This window comes from Chaetura pelagica, unplaced genomic scaffold (assembly GCF_000747805.2).
Source record: "Chaetura pelagica isolate M959 unplaced genomic scaffold, ChaPel_1.0 scaffold846, whole genome shotgun sequence".
In the NCBI taxonomy this organism is placed as follows: domain Eukaryota; kingdom Metazoa; phylum Chordata; class Aves; order Apodiformes; family Apodidae; genus Chaetura; species Chaetura pelagica.
Window position 1 is genome coordinate 293,426 of NW_009953518.1, and position 21,773 is coordinate 315,198.

Here is a 21,773-nt window from a genome sequence, read left to right on the forward strand (position 1 = left end):
GACATCTCAGCCCAGGGTCTGCCACACAGAGTCACCTGAGTTGACTGAGGCCCTATTTCAGCTTCAATTCCATGTTTATAAACACATCTTGCATATAACACAGTCATTTAAAAATCAATTAACTGCAGTCAGCTAAGATTTAAGAGGGTCTGAAGTTTCTCTACCCTCTCTATGCAAGGCCAAATACATCTCATAAGAATTATTGGGGGAAAATAATTATAAAAAATATAACCTGTTTTTTTTTTTTCCTCTCTTTTTTAAATTTATTTTTATTTTCTTGGTTAAGTCACATCTCATAAGAATTATTAGGGAAAAATAATTATAAAAAATACAACCTATTTTTTTTTTTCCTCTCTTTCTTTTAAATTTATTTTTATTTTCTTGGTTAAGTTAGGTCCTAGAATCACCATTGACCTTCTTGATGCAATACTGGGCCAGAAGGCAATAAAGATATTTTCCTAATGCAATGCAAGCATAAACACAGCTGTAGGACTTGGGGAATTGCATGGAGACTCAAGTTTTCATCCCTTTAAATCAGTCCTGACTTGAACCATTGCTGGAGAAACCTAATTCATTTAGGGCTGTGTTACCCAGGTTTCAGTTCACAAACAGTCTCTTTGCTCAGGAGCATTAATTTGGGGGCAAGAATCTGTACTTGAGACTGTCTTTGAAAATCACCCTCCCATTGCCTCCAACAAGGCTACATTTTGGTTCTTTGTCTCCCACTGAGAGCAAGTCACAGCATTCAAAGTCTTACTCTTAAAGCAGAATCTGAGCAGTAGGGTCAGTGATTCCATATCCTGGCTTAGCAAGGCAAGACAACCGTGAGCAAATGGAACAATGATTAAAGGCAGCAACAATGTATTAAAAAGTGTATTTTCCTGAGATTTAAGAGAAAAGAGCCTAATTAATGCTATTAAGCACTTTTTAAAGTGTAGAACCTGTGTCTGTATGGAGTGCAGCCTGAGCAAAGGCAGGCAGGCACCCGGCACTTACTATGTAAATTATCTCCACGCGGTGCTAAATCAATGAGTTTTCCTCTGTAGATGCTCATTCCAGGTTGCTCCCTATAATGACCTCAATTACACATGTCTTCATTGTGAAATTATGATTGCCTTTGGCGGGCTCTAAATGACAGTAGAGAAAAAGATTTCCATGATAAAGCAGCACAACAAGTAATACCTGCTGGCATTAGTATGCGCAGCTTGCAAAGGTGCAGAGCAACTCTGTCTTAACACCTTCAGAAATAAAATTGGAGCAGAGGAGGGGCCGAGGAAAATGTTCGACAATATCTTGACATTTTGAACAAGAAAAGGAATGAATAAGACTTCATGTTCTCCAATGTGTCGCCGTGGGACCTGGTATTGCAAGAGATTTAACATAAGAACATCAGAATGGCTGTGCCTGGGTCACCGCAGGTCCACGGTGCTTTGCAGCTTCTCTCCGACTGAATATAATAGCAGAGAGAAAAGGTGTGAGAGGCAGGACAGAGAGATCCTTCCCATCAATGACCTCTTGGTGCCAACTGCTGGCATGCAAGGAGTGACCCCTCAGCCTCCTGAGCAGGGGAGAAAAAATCACCGAATCGTGGAATGAATGCTGGGTTGGAAGGGACTTCAAAGATCATTTGGTCCAACCTTTCTAGGTAGGAACATGGTTTAGGTGAGATGGCCCAGCACCCTGTCAAGATGAATCTTAGAAGTGTCTTGTGTTGGGGAATTCATCTGGGGAGATTATTCCAACTTTGATAAATATGATTGGCTAGGACGGAAACAGGTTGTATCCAGTGAATGCAGGAAGCTGTTTTGCACGCATCACCCTTCAGAACTTCCAAATGAACATAAAATTGCTTGATTTTGGGACCAAATTGCATTCCAGTCTGTGTTCTGCAAGTGAGTGCACTTTGAATATTACCCATTTGTTCTGATCAGTTTTATACCCAGGGTAAAATTAATTTTAACTCCTAAAGGTTTTGAAAAATAAAGTGAACAGTGTTCAACATTTAATCTAGAGGTTCTACACAAAATCATTATGGTCACTTTAGTAATTTGGACAGATGATCCAACCAGCATCAAGTGTGACTAAGCTCTACCACTTAAGTACAAGAGTCTGAGTCTTTTAAGAGATTTTTTAAAAGCTCAGCCCTCACATCCTCTTCAATAATCCCTGTTTCCTCCCTGATACACCCAATCACATAAAGAAATCTGTTCTCTGACTAGCAATAAAGCAATGACTAAAGCCACACAAAATAATCCTGTATTAGTAGAAGGACTTTTAGATGGTAATAATATATCCTCAAATGTGCTGGTAATAATATGCCCTCAAACATACTCCCTGGAAATACTCAGCAAAGGAGAGTGTGTGTATTGTTGAAGTGGTCGGTACTAATTACAGGCTTTAACATAAAAGTCATTTATTGGCCTGATATGGTTCAGCCAAGAATGGCAGCTGAGCAAGGTGTCTTCTTAATTAAAAGTTAATGTAATTTTCATTAGTGTGCTTCTAAAATGTAAACCCAGAGCTTCTTTAGCTAGCATTTGTAAGATGGGCAGGGAGCCTTCAATTCTACTGTAACAAAACACTCCAAAAATGTTGCTGAAGAGGGAGCTGATGGAAGCCCAGCAGGAGCCAGGAAACTCAAGGCAGCGTGAGAAACAGCAGAGGGAATTAAGGAAAACAGCAGCAAGATGAAAAAACAACTCTCTCCTAAATGAATGACCCTCTATTTCATTTCTCCTCGAGAAAAGATGTGCTCATTAGCCCTACTGCATGCTACAAATTATTGCAATTACCAGTTTTTTATCCTGTCAAGTGCACTCCAAATATTTCGTTCATTATAAGGAGCTCTCTCTTCAGCAGAAAAACACTCCATTCTCTGCCCCTATGCACTGGCTACAGGCTTCAGGCAGCTGGGTGAAGGTGGTGGGGTGGAACATCACTGCTTCTAGGGACACTTGGTCCTGTGTGACCACATCTGAGCTCTCCAGGAGGTACAGAGGGCAATGCAGTTTAACAATGTTTATGTGTTCCTGGCTTTGTTACTCTCCTGCTCAGTGACCTGAGGTGGGTAATGTTCCCTTTCCCAGTCCTCCTCCATCTCCCCATTTGGATTTAAGGCTTCAGGTGTAGAAGCTGCTTGATGGTCTGTGTCAGGCCTTCTTCTCATGTAGTGCCTGTGGGAGCCACCACAACCCAGAGAACAGCAGTAAGTTGGTCAAACATTCTAATTTTTCATCACCCATATATCAAACTAAAGCTACAGTTTCTTTTCAACAGCTTCCTACAATAGTGCTGAGAATATCAAGTGGGGGAGCAGCTCACAGCTGGCAGCCACGACATGTATTGATCTCTGCAGCCCCAAGTCAGCCTCACATCTCCAGTGGCCAATGCAATTTGTGGCACATTCAATTTACTTCTTGCTTAAGTGGAAGGTGCAGGAAGAGGCAGGAGGCAGAGCTGCTTGGTACCGTTTAACAAGCAGGTTTTACACTGTGTGCTCCCAACCAGCTGTGAGAGCAGTGCACTGCCCTCAGTGCTTTCAGGCTTCCCCAACCTACTGAGAGGGACCAAATGTTTTAGTGAACAGATTTAAGAGATTTACTGCTCTAGAGATGTTAAAGCCATTCTTCTGTTAGAGGGCATGAGGAGATGGAAAGTGATACTTGCAGAAGGAGATGCTGGAGGTTTTCTGGTTTTATTCCATGCATTTCCATGGTGTAAGCCTCATAAAAGGGTGCAGGAATTTCCCACCAAAGGTGTTAACTTTTAAGACAAAGTTATATCTAAAGCTGTGAACTGACATGATAAAGATGAGTGTTTGCATTCACTGGAAGTCAGCTCTTCTTTAGAGGGCTGGGGGAAAGTGCATGAAGCATTTAGATCTTAGCCAGGCAGGTAGACTAAGTGACACACAGACCATATTCAGATCCTAATGACAGAAGTGAGAAGCAGCTGACGAAGATGAACAGTAATTTTGTGGTAGGTTCAATTGCCAAGCCTCTTGGCTTTATTTTGGGGGATTTTTTTTACAAGGTAGCTATCCATCTCCTCGCCAACATCCTGCAAAGTTATTCCTAGAATGGGGAAGAAGGAAGGCAGACTGGGGAAAAAGGGAACAGTTTCCTTTTGTGCTCCTTGGTGTCTGATTCGTGGTTTGTTGCCTTTTGCAGAGGTGGTTCAGCTGAGCCTGCCAGAGGAGCAGAAGGTCAGCCTGACCACCATCACCGTTGGCCTGAGCACCGTGCTGACCTGCGGCATCCGCGGGGCGCTGCGACCTCCCATCATCTGGAAGCGCAACGGTGTGATCCTCAACTTCCTCGACCTGGAGGACATCAATGTGAGTCACCCTGGCCATTTCTTTTGCTGGGCATTCAGGATGACTCCATTTACAGATGATAGTTTTAAGGGAACAAGTTTTATTTCTTTATTGTTACTGGAAAACTGGAAGCTGGCGTGATCTTTTAGTTTTATATGAATTATGAATACGTCTCAGGAATAACGGCAAAGCAACTTGTGTGCAGCTGAAAGCATGGGCACTTGGAATGTGACATCAGGAAATTAAAGCTCAGAATGGTAGTTCAACCAGTGCTTACATTGCCTTGGTACTTCATCCCTTTTTGCTCATTCAGTTCGTTGCAGCCTGTGGCCCACAGACAGCAGGCCTGGAAACCCAGGACTCCAGCAGCTCTACAGACCATTTACTCCTCAGGGATCCCATTCCCAGAACAAAGAAATGGGTTCATGGAGAGCACGAAACAATACATTTATACAACACATTTATAGTAGGCAATGAAACTTCTCCATCTAAATCACATGATACATTTTTATCTCTGTTCCTCCAGTTTCACTAGCCTTTCAGCCAATTCTCATATCTCATTCCTCTCCTCCTATTTCTGATGAGCATTTTAAAATCTGGGATTATTCAGCAGGGTGTGACAATGCCCTTGCAGGAAAGAAGATGAATGTCTCTTAACTCATGGTGTTGGTCTGATGTGCAAGTCACAGTTTGAAGTAAAGACAATACCTGAATGATGGTATAAACCTACTCATTTATTTAATAACATTTAATTACAGAGAGAGTGGAAAATATTGTACAAAAAATACAGTGTGTATTTCATTTCTCTTTGCATTAAAGTACACAGTAAATCAGGTTTTATTTTAATTACACTGCAGCAAGAGTTGATTTATATTTTTGCTCAGCTTGTGTTAATTTGATAACCACTCAATTTGGAGTTGTTACAGTCAATACTACAGCTCCCTAAATTGTTGTGTATCCGGGATTGCTGAAATGTGAAAAATCCTTGTTTCACTGTTCTGCATTAATACATGAAACTACAGCATATCAGAAATTTCTGCAACTTGGTACGTTATTTGTTGACTCTACCTTAGCAGGAAAATTGTGTGCCCTACGTATAGGTGATTACTGTGTGCCCAAACTCAATAATTCTAACCATGTAAACATTTTTCATTGCAACCAAAGCAAGCATTACCCTTTAAAAATGCATTTCTTGTCACCTTTGGGAGCATGACATTGAGATGTGACATAAAACCAGCGAACATCCCGCCTGATCCTGGCACGCAGGATTGCACAGCCAGCCCCAGGCTGCTCTACCTGACCAGATTCCTCCCAGACATCCTTCAGTGACAGGGTTAGAACAATGACCTTAGAGTCACTGGCACTAAAACTGCCTGGAGAGCTGCCCAGCTGCCACAGGCATGGTCAGGGGGTCCCTGCTGCACTGGGAGCCTGGCAGGGCCGTGCGGGTGGCTGCCCTCTGTCTGCACCACCCCCTGCAAATGCTCTTCAAACCAGTTCCTTGGCACAGAGTAAGCTTTGTGAAGATTACACACACTCTCAACGTGCTTAGTTTAATCTGCAGTGAGCAAATCCAACAGCTTTGTGCAACCATGGTCTAGAGAGAGCAGTTGTATTTCTTTTGGCAGTTGTATTCTCTAGATAGTCTGAGATGTTGTGTTTTTAGGGTCAGCTTTCTTGCTGGGTTTAGAAGAGAGGTTCAGCTGTTCTGAAATCTTACTTCCACACACTACAGAGGCTCTTTGAATTATTATCTTTTTTACAAAAAAACAAGGAAAATTCCAGGTATTCATCTTACCTTTATGAAATATTGGTTATCATCACATTAATCATAAAAGATTAAAAGTTCACATGTGAACTGGACACAAAAATACAGTACAGGAATTGGAAAAGAAGCATCTCTTTGAAGGGGCAGATAGCACATAGCTCTGGGGCTTCATTTGCAACTCCTACTGTGTTAAATAGAATCTTGAGGAGCACACTTTCAGGCTGAAATGGCAGTTCCTCCCTAATTTAGTGCAGCCCAAGTGGATTTCTGGTTTACTTATAAGCAATTCTCTTTCTCATTGGTTATTAAATATTAAGAGAAGGAGTTATATTCTTATATATGAACTGGTTCCTGAATGATTTAACAACCCCTTGGACAGTCCCATGAAGCAGTACAAAAATAATCACTTTTTGATCTGTTTGAACTAGTGTATCACTGAGAAATTGTATCAAAGGAGCATTCTGAGATTCTTGCATGAGAAAAACAGATTTATGCTTCAACTTAAATGTTTCACATGTCAGTTTATGATCTCTATCACCTTGTCATACAACACCTGCTACTAGGGTGCATCAACTTTTTTTCTATCTAATAAACACCTCCACACCTTTTTCATCTTTAATGAAAGTGTAAAGTGTTTGAGGTTCTGTATATATCACTGCCATCTGTGTTCTGATCTGGTTACTTGAAGTGACACAGTTGGGGGATTACCATCTTTTATCTTCCCTTTTTCATCTTGGGCAGTCTGTAGGACTTGGATCTGTCCCCTTTCTGGCTACCAAGGACAGGCACCTCCATGTCCCTTGTTCCTAGCAGGGATGAGGAGATGGTCCTTCAGCTGGTAAATCCAGTCTTTTTATTTAGATGAATCACAACTTTAAAATCTAGCAGCAACATATGCTTAGAGGTTTGCAGTGTGACAATGTGTGGAGCCCCAGAGCATGGGCTGGGACAGGTGGCAGCAGATGCTTCAAAGCTTCAACTTCTCCTAGGTACAGAAACTCACATTAAACAATAATCTATTTACAGGCATTGGCAGCATGAAAGTAAAGGCAGTGTGCTCCTTAATACACTTGAAGTCAGTAAATTAAATTACTTCAGTTTTCTTCTAGTATGCCTTAAGCAGAAACTCAATTGCATTTTGGCTTTCCACAATAAGAGTAGCAATTTGGCTAATTGGAAGTGCAACAGGAGATTAATTGTACCTTTTTAACTTCAAGAAAATCCTCCCTGCTCCTGGCATGGTGGTAATCACATACAAACCTACAGGATAGTCACACACGTGGAAAAATCCTTGTTTCATATTTCAATTAAACTCATTCTCCTCTAAATGCTAATGCAAGAAATCAGATGAAAATAGAAACACAGCTGTAGGGGAAAAAAATAACAAAACAGAATTGTTCCAGCAAGGTATGAGAGCAGGAGAAGCAGGGCTAAAAGGCCTTTGTGGCTTTATCCCCTCCAGATTCGTGGCTTTATCCCCTCCAGATTCTTGACAAATGTGGTATGAGAAACTTCACTGCGTTCCAGATTAATACTAGAGGTGACAAAGATGGTCCACAAAACCCTAGATAATCCTAAATTTACACAGAACTGAGAGGTTGAAGATAACTGTAAAGCCTGCTTGTTGAAGTGCATTACTTAAATCATTTTTATGTGATACCTTGATTGGCAACAAAATACTAATAACTTTTTATTGCTCTTTTAATCAGAAGCCTTCATAAGCAACATCATTAATAATTTGTCTTGTCCTGTCTCTGAGGAATGCTGTTAATGAGTTGTCAAATAGCTACTGCAAAAGTGCCATCTTAATGGTACATGTAATTAAATGATTTTTCTTGCAAACATTTAGGATTGCTTTTAGCATAGAAATATCATTTATCCATAAATTACCCCTCCATATTATTTATCCATTAGAATTCTCTTTGCAGCTGTACTTTAAAAAAAGACTAACATCAACTTTTCTCATGCAGAAAATAACTATAATGTAGCTGAAACTGTTCAGGTTGTGATAGCTCTAAATTGATTTCTGACTACAAATAGTGAAGTGGTTAAAATGTGTCATCTTCCACAATAATATACTTTTGTCCCCTAGGAATAAGCAGGATGTTTTCCTATATCTGTTGTTATGAAAGCTTTCCTTGATTTGAAAATATACTAAACTCCTCATGGAGTCAGATGTACTTATTCAGTGTTTACAGGGTATTGTTTCACATGATTTGACATCATCTGCAGAGAAACAAACACATTTGTAAACAAAATGTATAAACAAAAGGTTATGTTCCAGAAGCATGGTGAAGTCATAGACAGGAGAGGAGAGAGTATTACCATAAGAAAACAAATGTGATGGAATACAGGTAGATAAGAATCTGGTGAATTACCAAGTGTAATGCAGGTAGCTATAACAAGAATTCATTAGTATTCATTTCAAATTCATCCATACATTTTACCTCAAATCTGCATTAAATCATTAGTTCAAAAAACAGCTTTTCCTTGCAGATCATTGACGTTCAGATTTCTTCATTTCTATAAAGTTTTTTCTCTGTCTTGGATCTTTGCAGGCTCTAAAATAAAGGTTAAGTGGAAAATTAATACTTAGAGTGTTTTCAGGATGTGTATATAATCTCTCACTTTGCTGTCATGAAGAACATAGAGCTTGCATCCACTTGTGCCCTCAGTGGATTAGCTCATTTTTGGGTCTCAGGCTGAGTTTGTAGGTGATGATTGCACAGCCAGAAATACCTTCACAGAGAGTTGTTCACTGGCCCTCAATAACCAGGGGCTTCACCTTCCTAAACATCCTGGTGTGGAGGAAGATGTTGCTCCGGGGTAGTTTTGTTTTGCTTGCATTTTTAGAGGCATGTGGGGCACATACATTGGGACATTTTTGAGAAACCTGAGCTGGTTAGATGGACTCTCCTAGACATGAGTCCTTCAGGCTGGGTGTTCTAACAGAAAAGCAGAACTGTGAGCACAGCTGGAGTCTGCTAAAAATGAGCAAGAAGGAAGGAGTGAGCCCATCTGCTGCAAAGTACTAAGGCAGCTAGACTGGCACACTTGAAAAAGATGCATTAAAAAAAAAACTGAGAATGAGCTGAATTAGGACTCCCTGAAATCAGTTGTACTCTCTAGTATCTGCTCTGTTGGAAGGGATAATTGAATTACAGACCAAAATCCATGAATCTCACTTATCTACCTCTCTACTGTAGGGAGAAAGTTGGAGTTTATGAATATAATTTCCTCCAAAGATTGGTACTTATCTGTTCAGTCATGGTCTTTGCATTTCTCTGAAGTGTCCAGTACATCCATTTAAGAGAAATATTTTAACTAAATCCCTGGTATGCAAACTCCTCCCTTTCAGCAGCTCTGGCCAGAAGAGCTACCACTGATTTCCCTCGTATTGGCTCTTAGTTTCTCAGGATAGAAAAGCTGTCCATTTTTATCTATATTATAATTGCACAACTGTCTAACAAGTTCATTTCCATATGTTCCAAAAACTTTCCTGGCTCACCAGCAAAGTCTTATGTTGTGCAAAGTTCTTGGAGCAGAAAAACAAGAAAAGATAAATGAATGCCCCATCAGACTGTGTTTGTTATACTTTCCTGGCATTTGCTTAAGGCTGAATTTTTCCCCATGTAAATTACTGAAGTGATAGCATGTATAAAACCAAGAACAAATAATATTAATGAAGCATAAGTTCTCAGCTTGTCTCTGGAAATGAATTATTAAAAGCACCAAAGAAAGTGATTTAAGAGCCCATGACTAATTTAGTTTTTATTATTTTTATCTGAATCGCTCATGAATCTATTGTAAAAAAGATCAGAGACATTTGATTAGTGAGAAGTTCTTTCCAAAGTGATAGCCATGGTGGTAGATTTTGCATAATAAGCATCTCATTAAATGCTTGGGTACATTTTGTTTTAGAATCCTGTAAACATGGTCAGAGATTTCTAGGGCTCTGGGGATCAGAGAAGCTTTTTAACATGAGCTTGTTAAATCAGTTTTGTTGTTGTGTTGATTACTATGAAATTGTGATTGTGTTTGTCTTCATCTACTGGAAAGCCAGTGACACCAGCCTAGCCCCAGTGCTGGGACTAGTTTTGTCAGTAGGGAAGGTTTTCAGCTTCCCTGGGCTTGGCAGGAAGGGCTGAAAGGGAAGGGTTTAAAAGTGAAGATGGTGATGATAATAATAATACTATTAATGCTAATAATGTTACTACTAATAGTTGATAATATTATTTAACATTATTATAACATGATATTAACATTAATGTTAATATTATTTAGAAAGAAATCCCAGCATCTGATGGGATTCTCCTAAAGGAAACCACTCAGGGAGCTCCATTCCATGGGACAGGTGCTGGGAGTTGGGGAGATCATCTGCTTTTGTGCCACTGGGACTTGTTTTTCTGTTCCTTCTTCCTATTTTTACCCCTGAGGCCAGTCTTCTCCCCACAAATAACTGGAAGTTATCCTGCAAAAATAGTAAGCCTGAATTTCCTGGAAATCAAATCTCCTGGAAAACAAGAAACTTTGCCAAAAAATGTAAAGGCTTTTAAATATGTTTCCATTCTGTGTTGAAACAACCCCAAGAATGGGAAAAAAGGTGGGTGGGCAGTGTCTGCATCCCTGGGCATTGGCCAGTGTGGCTCCTTCTCCCCCAGCTGCCTCCCTGGGTGTCAGAGCAGGAGATTTGTGGCATTACTGTCACACAGTGGATTTCACTTGAGACAGAATGTGAAGGAGATTTACAGCAATATGCAACGTTTCACACATTTCTAAGCGTGGTGTCTCCGAGCCGTGGCAGATTGCATGGCCAGGGAATGCATTAGAGGGGAGGAGTAGGATAAATAAATATGAAAAATCTTTTCTTTGGAGAGACCGATGCCTTTGGTAATCAGTGCTGATGGAAAGGAAACACAATACAAACAAACAAACAAAAGCACATACCTGGTTGCTAATATCTGCTTTGTTATTTTATCAAATTGACTGTGTGCAGTAGCTACTTCTTTTGTTGTTTGGGTTTTTTCAGATTACTGAGCTGCTATCAATTTAAAATGCAGGATGGTGCAATTTACTTTTTTTTAATGCTGAAAAGCTAAAACCTATTCTGAGACCACTTAATCAGTCCTTTATTTGAAGGGTAGCTGGGAGACATAAAAGAAGCTCATGAAGGGCAGAGAACTTTTTGTTCCAAAGAAGGAAAGGAAACATGAGACAAACTGCTGGAGAAGTCAATTTATCATCTGCCACTGGTCGACCTTATCAATTATAAGCACAGCTTGGTGATTATTTTTTTTTAGCAGAACGTGTAATGTTATTTTATAATGAAATTCATAAAATAGAGGTGATGAACAACTTATCCTTATCTGACTGCTTTGATGCAAGGCTCATCAGTTTCATAGAATGGTTTGGGTCAGATGGGACTTTTAAAAGTCATCTTGTCCAACCTCCCCCAAGTCTGTGGGTGTTCCAAGGGTTTCTGCCTCTTGGTCACATTTTTTCATCACTTCTGTTTTGCCCTCTTCACAAGAAAATTTCCCTTCAGTGGCCAAGGAGGAAAACCATGTCCCACAAGTTTTCTGCCTTTCTCCTGGTTGCCTGTCCCTTGTTATGGGCTGATATACAAAAAAACCTTTTCAGCTCACAGTTGCACATTGCTGGGGGTCCCATCTCCTGGGGGATGTGCAGCACTCGCTGCCTTACTCCTGGACAGCCCTGAGACACTCAGCTTTATGGGTAGGAGACTTTTAGGGAGAGAAGAATTACATCACATCATCTTCATAGATGTTCATAGTTCCCTCTGGCTGCTTTCAGGCTTGTGGTGACATGGAAAAAAGCCTTCTGAAAAAAAGTCAAAGCACAGAAGAAATGTTTGCTCTGCCTTTTTCCAGCATGAATTCTTGCTGTTCCCTCTGCCCACCCCCTCCTCTTCCCTGCCATTTATGTTCTCTTCTTCTCTAACCTTCTCCCAGCAAGGTTATGTGTTCATGTTTGGATGGGGGGATGGAGCTCAGAACCTGAGTCTCTAAACATGTTTTGTGCTAACCAGGTTTTGAGAACTTTTGTTCAAACAGCTCCCATGTGCCTTTTTTGAGAGGCAAGATGTCCTCACTGGCTGCCAGGGCAAACTTACACCCTGCTTAGTCCAGTGGAGGTGAAAAGAGATGCACTAGAGCAGCTGCTGGGAGCACCCAAAGGCAGTACCAACAGAGGGAGCCAGGTCTGCCATGGGTAGTAAGATGTAGAGTTAGAAGCTATTGAGGAATCAAAGACTCATCATTTCCTAATGCTCTAGGGCTTCGCTTTTTACAACACTTCCAAATACACCTTTCTAAATTATAGTCAGAAAGTGCTTGTGCATAAGAACGTGTGCTCATGTATAAAATGTAATTGTGAAATCACAGAATCATAGAATCATCAAGGCTGGAAGGGACCTCTGAATATAGTGATTATATCTACAGGGAAACACAAGGAGGAGCCATGAGCTGTAATAAATAAACACACAGGAAGAGACATTACCTTGTTAGAGAATTCTGAATTCTTTTTGTAACAACAAAAGTTTCAGTATTGAACCTAAATTTCATCATAGTCTTTTTTCCTTTCCACATCTGCTACTGGCCCTTCTTGCTGCTGGTGTGCCCTTAAAGGGATTTACTGCATGTGTGCAAGTTCCAATGCAGGGCAGATCATTTCTTCCTATGCCTGACATAAATGATATGGTGTTAACCTGAATCATCTTTGGTAATCCTCCTTAAGTGCTAGAAGTCAGAAACTAGTTTTTAAAAGTCATATACCATCCTTTTACCAAGATAGGCTTCTCTTTACAAGAAAAGTGCATTTGGAGAGGAAGAGAATAATGCTGCAATCCTGCAGATTGTTTTTTTTCAAGGGTCTTTACTTATATTAATACATTTGTATGCATTGGAAAAAAACAGATTGTCCATAAAAAGAAAATTACAGAGCACAAACCAAGCATTCATAATATTTTTCTGAGACATCTTAAGCAAAGCAACATACTTAGAACAGTGATGATTTTATTGTCTTGTTTTCCCACTGTTCCTTATAAACCGTTCTGTAGAAGTAGCCACCCTGATTTTATTGATCTAACTCAGTTGGAGTTGCTTTGGGATTAACTTTAAAAACTGTTGTTAAGTCCCCTCCACTGCAGGCATTTTCTCTATCTCACAAATATCATTTGCACAGGGTTGATATCTTTTCCATTTGCAGTTACTCATCCGTCTTTGCTCTGCGTCAGGAAAGATCTCGCTGACCAGAAAACAGGCAGATGCTTGAAATGGGAATTTTTGAGTAGGTATTTGCAATAACATTTTTTGATAGCTTAGCCAGTTTATCCCACGGTGAGGATGCCAAATCTGCCTGCCACCCAGCAGTATCTGAGGTGGTTTTGATTATAGGCCGTGATTGTCAGGAATATGTATTGATTTACTCTTATTCTTTCTAACTGTTCACACATTTGCACACTGGGACGGCAGATGCCTCAGGGTAGCAGGTAGTAGAACCAGGGCAATCATGTCTGTCCCCTTTCCAGTCATGGTCTGTGCTTTGGGAAAGGTTGTTGTTCTGCTTCTAAACTCTGCATTCCTCAGTGCTCACTCTCACTTTCCCTTATAACATGTCTAAAAATTAAGCAAGTTCCCAAACTTTGTTCCCCCTGCTGGTGCTGTCCTATGACTGAGAGGAGGGACAAGAAGACATTTCTCTGGTGCCACACAGAAGTTATTGGAGAAGACTCAAAAGCCAGCAGAAGCAGTGCCAGATCAGTCCCATACTGCAAGAGATGGGCTACTCTGTGCTTTTCTCTAAGGGTGCCAGCTGGCGTTGCAAGTCTGCATCAGGATTGAAGCTTCCTTAAAAAAATGTTTAAAATGTGAGGGCTGAAAAGGAAAATACCAAACTGTAAAGCCAGTTGCTCCGTGACAAGGCAGAAAAAGTGCAACACAAGGAGCCCCAAATGGTTTTGGTTTAGACAGCAGATCTGATGATCTAACAGCTCTTGCTCATAACTTGTCAGCCCTTGGCCGGGGGTTTGGCAGTAACAGCACAGATGAGGATGGTCCCTTCTAGTGTGGGACCTGCTGTGGGCATGGCAGGGAATGGAGCAGCATCAGCACCTCTGAGCACACATTCCCTTTCTTCATTGCAAACATTGGGAGACTCAAGTTCTTGACTCCCAACCAGCAGAGCACATTTACATTCCTATTTTATGCTATCCATGCTGGTAAGTTTGATCAAGCCATGCTGGAAGACCCTGGGTGTGAGTTTTCACCTTCTCCCCCACTCCAGTGCTATGCTTCCATGTCACTCCTGGTGGCTCTGCTGGACAAGGGTGGCAGGAGGGCAGGACACTGTGCAAGGTTTATCCCCACATGCCCCTTGGCTACAGGCTGCTTTTCCATCTACACGGTGGAATTTTGAAAAGCAATTCTTGGGTTTTCAGGAGCAAAACTGCTCTTCCGCATTTGCCCTGTTGTACCAGGTTTCTGCCACCCAAGCTCTAAGTTGAATTTTGCTGTACCTTTACAGTGAAACTCTGCAAAGTATTTAGTTTAGCATGGAAATAAGAAAAATCATTCTCTAAGCTCATTAACTGTTTTTTAAATGTATTCATCTGGGTTTACATAGCAGTACAAAATTCTGGAGTTGCAGAAAGCCTCAATGTTAATGGAGTAACAAGAGAAGCTGATTCAATTACCCATCAGTGCTGTGGTTCTGCAACTATAATTTGAAATCAATTCCTAAGCAGGGCACTTACACAAAATATTCAAGTGGCAAAGCCTCTCTACTAACTCATATTCTCCCTATCTATAATCAAAAACTGAAGTAATGCAAGAACAGATCTAGGAGGATGAAAGGGATAAAGAAAGATCCTTGTCAAGCAGTTACAGATGAAAGCAAGTTTCTTTGAGAAAATGCTTTTTGTCTTCTTCCTTGTCTCCTGCCTAGGATATTGTCTGAGATAAGTGACAAACTATTTTGGTTCTTTCTCATCAAGTCTCAAGGTTACAGAACATTTTCTAAGAACCAGCATAGATGAAGGAAACCTTAACCCCCCCAAAGTTAACATTTTAAACATCTGAGGTTAACGGGTAGATATTAAATTCCCCCATAAATTAAACAGCTGGAGATTGCCATCTTTTTATGTGCAAAAAACACCTTGTTAGCAACCGGCACAAAAGTTCATGTTCTCAGATGAGTTACTTTGCCTTGCTCTTAAATTGCTGCTCATTTTCTCCCTGCGTGTTGATTTATGAACTTTAAAAGCTCCTGTTCAAAATTCAAGCTGTGTTCCCAAGCTGTGCTGCTATCAACACCACTGCACAGGTAGCCTCCCTTCACATGCTGTTTTAAAGTGTTCTTATAGTAATAGTAAGGCACCTTTCCTGTCTTTTGTCACACGCAGGATTTTGGAGAAGACGATTCCCTCTACATCACCAAGGTAACAACTATTCACATGGGCAATTACACCTGTCACGCCTACGGCTACGAGGAGCTGTATCAGACCCACATCCTTCAGGTGAATGGTTAGTAAATGGCATATATGACAATCCATGAAAACATTCCTGTAAGCAAAGTTGTGTGTTAATCTCATTTGCTCACCAAACTGCCTGTGGAGGAGAGCGAATGCAGCTCGCGCCGGGTTTGCTCGCTCGTGCTATCACATGGGCAATCAAAAAGAGAGGTACCAAGGGAGGGGGGTGTATAATTACCTGGGCTTCAGCACATATCCTAATGGTAAAACAAGCTGTCAGTAACCTTCCCATAGAGTTAAGAACAGTGTTTCAAAGCATCTCTTAGGCTAATGACTACTTCTGTCAGCAGAAGTGTTGCTTCAATAATTTCTTCTGCCAGAAAATAATTTCTGTTGTGTGAAATAACCCAGGACATTTAAATAAATACAGCACAGTGGTTCCAAAACCAGGTAATTCCCAGCTATGTATCAGATTATTACCTGGCTGTAGTCAGCTTGGTTGGCTGCGAGCTATTTACATTGGCTCAAGATCTGGCCCACTGGGTTGCAAAATGAGGGCAAAGCATTTTATGGGGGAGAGAATCACAGGGGCCATGTTCCTTGTTCACCTCCATCCCCTGGACCATATTTGTGCTTGGTGGAGCTTATATTCAGGTGTTTGCTATCTTTCTTCTGACCTCAAACTCAGTCAGATTTAGCTTAAAATTGCATTAACTTAAACTGGCTTTTCATTGAGAGACCAGCTGTGGAATATCCACCTCCCCAGCTGCAAAATCATTGTCCAACTTCCTATTTGCACGTGACAATACAACCAACAGTACCTGCAGAACAGGAGACAGGGTAACCTGCTGCTCACTGTGGGTAGGTTTGATGTGCTCTGGTACGAGAGTTTTATAGGTAAATTCAGTAACTTTATTACAGGGATATATTATAAGCAAAATTAACATGTAGTTCTTTCTCTGTACATGTACAGACCTCTACGAAGGAGACCTGTCAAATGGTAAGAGCAGACAGGTACAAACAGGTTAATAGAGAGGGGCTGACACGAGGAGAAACAGTAAAAAAGGGATGTTTATGCAGTTGAAGAGGCACCGTGGTGGTTGTGGGGTTTGGGTTTGACTGCAGCTCAGGTCTTCTGGATGGGTGTAAGTGCTCCCCACCCACAGTGAGTACCTGGAGGAGAGCACAAAGCTTCCAAATGATTTGAATGAAACCTGACTTAATGTTTCTACATAATGATTTGTCATCTTTTGAGGTAGTAAACTGTAAAGTCTCGACAATGTGGATAACTAGACTGTGCATGTTGCAGCTGGGAAAATAGGTTTCCTTCCTCAAAGTGCTATTTGTTTGATGAATGGCAGTTGAAAGAAAAGCGAGTTAACTTAATCCTGTGTATATTATGTGATCTATTATGAAGCCTGGATGGAGTTTAGTTGGCAGACAACAATGTAGACTTTATCATCACTGAGAATATAAGGCCCAAAGGCTTTGAAACTAAAACCAGAATGAGAGGAAAGGTGGATAGACCATGGGGAGGAGTTGATTTGTTTCACACTCATGCCTGACACTTAGGTTTAACTTCTTGTTGAGAGATCCCATTTTCTTTTTAAATGGAAGTTTCACACCATCAGCTGCATGTGGGTTTTTGTATTAATACAAGAACACTGTTATATGAAAAAACCCCAATACTATCCATGCTGGATTTTAAGGTTGTTATATAGTTACTAAATACTACAAAAAATGCCATGCATTTTGGTATCAAACCAGGCTTGCTGAAAACATTGCATGCCCTTTTCCAGTCCTGCTAGCTAAATGCAGTAATTAAATTAGATTTGAGGTGGGTGCCTGGCTGCCCATGTCACTAAATTCTCTCCTTTTCTGCCTGCATCATGGGTTCCTCCAGCAGCTGATGTTGGGGCAACAGCACTGATGACAGGACAATGTTGCTTACCTTCAGATACATGGTGAGGCTCCCAAGGCAGAGCCCTGCTCAGAAAATCCTTCTCTTTTTTTCAGTAACTTAAAGGACAAATTGAGGAATTTGTTTTGACAGGAGTAGAGGGAAGAAACTGAGCCAAGCTGAATTGAGTGAAGATGCTGAGAATCTAAGTATAGTTGATGGGCTCTGTGCAGCACTGGGGATTTTCTCTGTCTGTCTGTATCAAACTGAAAACTCCATCTTCAACATGGGAGTTTTTTGTTCCTTTTCTGTGTTGGGCTGAGACAGTAAGAGAATGTGACAGAACCAAGTCAGCCAGCGCTCGGCTGTATCTACTCGCCTATCTCCTCCAGGGAGGGACTGATACACTTGTAACATCAAAAACCCAGGGTTTTTTACTCTGTGAAAGAAATCAGAATGTGTTTTTTGTAATTTTTTTTCTTTTTGATAAAGAAAACTCCATGTTTCTCTCTCAGGAAAGAGAGAAAGGAGACGCTACTGGAAGTATTAGAGTTTATTCCCAACTGTCCCCAGGCTCCCTGTGTCTTTGATGGCAGGTCCCAACTTTTAGACTGTGTTTTAGTTCATTCAGTGTTTTTTGAAGCTACAGTAACTCCTCCTGTGTCCTTTGCTCCTTTTTCTACCCCCTGGGACCTGACTTACTGAGACCCATCAATCCAGTTTACAAAATATTTTCCTTTTATTGCCTTTTTCTCCTTAAAATAATCTGAGCCTAGTTATATGCACTCCCTTCATGTGCTTTTATCCAATATGTTATCTTTATCCTGCTTTCTCTTTTGTCTCTTTCTAAAATGCATCACTGGTATATAACTGCTCATTGATTAGGTGATATAGGAAATTAGGAAATATAAACTTAAATAGAAAGCTTAGAGACCAGTTTTGGAAAAATCAAGTATCTGAGATCCAGAGCTCTAATTGAACGTATTACAGACTAATCAAATTTATCAGATTTCCCATAGAAAGCTTTGATTTCACCCTAGTATATTGTCATGGCTTTCTTTTCTTCCTCAAGGAAATAAATTCACTTCATTACAGTAAAATCCTGCTGGAACATGGGCAGGGGCTTGTCCACCAGATGAGTGCTCAAGGTCAGGTTGGATGCAACTTGGAGCAACCTGATGTAGTGGGAGATGTCCCTGCCCATGGCAGAGGAATGGATCTAGATATTCTTTAATGTCTCTTCCAGCCTAAACCAGTCTGGGATTCTAGGAATGCCCCAAACCACTGGCTCATGTATCCTGGGCAAAAAGCATCAAGTACACATGTGAAATGCAGCCTTCATGTGACATTTGGTGTGGTGGGTTTTGGTTGAGCTCATCAATCTCACAATTCACAGCAGTGGTAGAGTTTAAGTCAGTGTATTTATACAGCTGAACCTTAATGTCTTTGGAAGGAAAGAACATGCTAAAAGGCAGCACAAAGTTTAAGGATGAAAAATTCACCCTGGGTGCTGGTATCTTTGATCAGGGGAAGGCAAGCACGGCAGGAAAGTTGTTCTCTCCAACCCGTGGATATTGCTTGAGAAATGTGTACAGCAAACACTAACTGTAGGGAGGAAAAGCCATTTATCACTTTCAAGAGGAAAAAGAGTTGCTGAGGATAAAGAATCACATAAAATTGTAATCAACTATGAAAACTAGTAGTTTGCAAATCAAGAGGCTGCTGAGTGTAGGGCATCCTTTTCCTTGGTCCTTGCACTCTGAAAAACATCAGCATAAATCAGAATATTGTATTTCTTGAGAACAGTTTTTTAAAGCATGCAATCCTTCACCCAATTATAAGGGTCCAAAAGGAGAAATTTTCCACTAACAGAGAGATATTTCAACACAGGATTTATTTTTTTTTAATATGGCTTTTCAAGACAAAACATAGAATGCTGCAAACTCCTTCTAAATCATAAATTGAAAGATTGAAACATCTCAAGTTAATGCTTAATCTAGCAATTATTATGAAGCCCTGGAGTATGTAGGTCCTAGAGCAGCAATGTCTTTGGGGTTTGATACCACCATCTGTGCTCATCCTGTGCTTTATCACCTGAGCAGTTTTATTGTAATGAATCAGTCTGCTCACGAGTAAGCTACTACTCAATATGCAGTAGTAGGCTATCTACCTCATCTCTTACTTGTTTGAATGCCTCTTTTTTTCTACTTTGCTTAAGATAATAGCATTTTTATATTACCTTGGCTGCACACGCAGTAATGGCTAGCAATGATATATATTCACCAAGGGAAATAGCAAAAGATTATCCATATATTCACAGTTTGGAGCTGAAATCTCTGCAAGTTTAAGGGAAAATGTGCTTACTTGGAATGGATTAATTTGTAGCAAGGACAATAAAAATGAATTCTGCAGTTTGCTGTTATCACAAGGCAGTTGCATGCAATGCTTTACCTGTGCAATGAATTATGTAAGACAAGGGAGAAGAAATAAAAAGTGTAAAAGTGGAAGGAGCAGGAGAATTCTAAGAGAGCAGGCATGGAAATGAAACACATTTTTGTAGGTGAAAATAAACAGTTTCCTAATTAATCACTCTTGAAAAGACACCTTGCTGTAATTTCAAGTTAAACTAATTTTCCTGTAGAACATTGATTCAGTGTCTAGGAGCTCTGAGCTACTTTTTACAATATAAATCCGTTGTGTTTTCAGCCCTGCAGCTAAAATACGTGGATCATTCACATGCAGACTAACATGGTAGGAGGCAAAAAAACTGAGAAATGCCCTGTTTGTAGGAAGCTTGATCCTTGAGGCAGTCATTGGGAATGCTGACCTGAGTGTCCATTCTAAATGAGTCATGTAGGCTTTTAATGGAGCTCATTTCCTAAGTCATTTTGTTCTAAAAATGTTACTAGTGGCAAGCAAATCATAGGTGAGACAAGCACTGGGTGCAGGGCCTTCCTAACATTCTGTCAAAGTGGACCAAAATTACTATCTTTAGCCTGCTGTGCCTGATGGCATTGACTCAGACCAATTTGATTTTCTGAGGTACAGACAGGATTGGGAGCTCCTGACTCTCAGTCTTATTCCCCTGATTTGCTTGGGCACTGTCCCTTAAATGGGAGTGGCTCTGGCAGCTGCCAGTCATCTCCCCCAGCAGATCATTCCCTTCGCTCTCCCTCCCCTTGACCAGGTGACTCCTGAAGTCAGGAGGAGCTCTGACCCTGACAGGGATGGGCAGAATAGAAGATTAAAACCTAATAAATGCTTTTATTCAGAATTTGCAAACTCAGTTTAATAAAACAACCCTTGTCGTTTTGGTAACCTACTGATTAAATAGCTCTTATGTGGTGTGCATCTTACATCGCTTCTTTTTTTTTCTTCTCAAGTAAAAGAAACAGAGGACAAGGAAGCCCACACATCAGTGCAGAAGTGGTGTTTAAAGCCATTTCTTTGCTAAAAGTCCCCATTTTTTTTTTGTCTCTCCAATTGCCTCGAGGCATTTCCTCTCAGATTACACTTGAACAATCTCCAGCTTTTAAAGCTATGAAAAACAAGTAGGCTTGAGGGTTTTCTGTCCTGCCTGATTTCCTTCCAAGATGATGACTCAGCTCTGGTTAATACTTGGCAGCTGATAGTAAAGACAGAAGTAAAATAAATCTCTCTAGTAAGACCCATAAAAAACCAGAAAGATGGAAACTATATGCTAGTGAATGTAACTATTTAAACCATCCCCATATGGATCTGTAGACACATAGCAAGCTGCAAACACAGATTTCATTTTATTCTACAGCTACTGTATAGTCATTTAAATTGTTCCCATCTTGGAGCTTGATGATGGAGTATATAAAACCACAGAGTCAGGTACCTTAAGGCAGTAGTTTCTAGTGGAAAATGAGTGACTCTGACCGTGGTTTTACAAAATCACTTCTCAGCAGTTTTGTCATTAGACCTGAGATCTCCTTACCTGGTAGCAAAGTTGACCACTTGATTATGAAACACAGCAGTCCATGGCCACCCTTCAAATGCCATCAGCCATGATATGGCACATCTTGGTGTTTCTTTATTAAGTCCCTTTGAGGTGAAAGGAAGAAGAGACCTGCTGATCTTTTTCACTGACATTGCAATATTGCAAATTCTCTTCAAAGTATGAGAGTAAATTGTTAAGAAATAGTTGCTGGGTGATACTAAGCCTTGTTGATTTGAGCAATGAAGGTAACATGATTGAAAATCAATGAACAATCCTGAAATTGTAATAGAATTAGTAGTTCTGCCAATTGAGTATATTAAATAGAAGGGCATTCCT

At 40.5% G+C, this 21,773-nt stretch overlaps 1 protein-coding gene across 2 annotated transcripts in view; it reads left to right on the forward strand.

The window, feature by feature from the left end:
* The window catches only part of FSTL4 (follistatin-like 4), a 200,954-nt gene that overhangs the window by 162,346 nt on the left and 16,835 nt on the right, over positions 1–21,773 (forward strand). For both annotated transcript variants that reach the window (XM_009999474.1, XM_009999475.1), the window contains exons 6-7: positions 4,170–4,336; positions 15,505–15,625. In XM_009999474.1, coding sequence (XP_009997776.1) covers positions 4,170–4,336; positions 15,505–15,625 — 288 coding nt within the window. The remainder of the gene's footprint in view (positions 1–4,169; positions 4,337–15,504; positions 15,626–21,773) is intronic.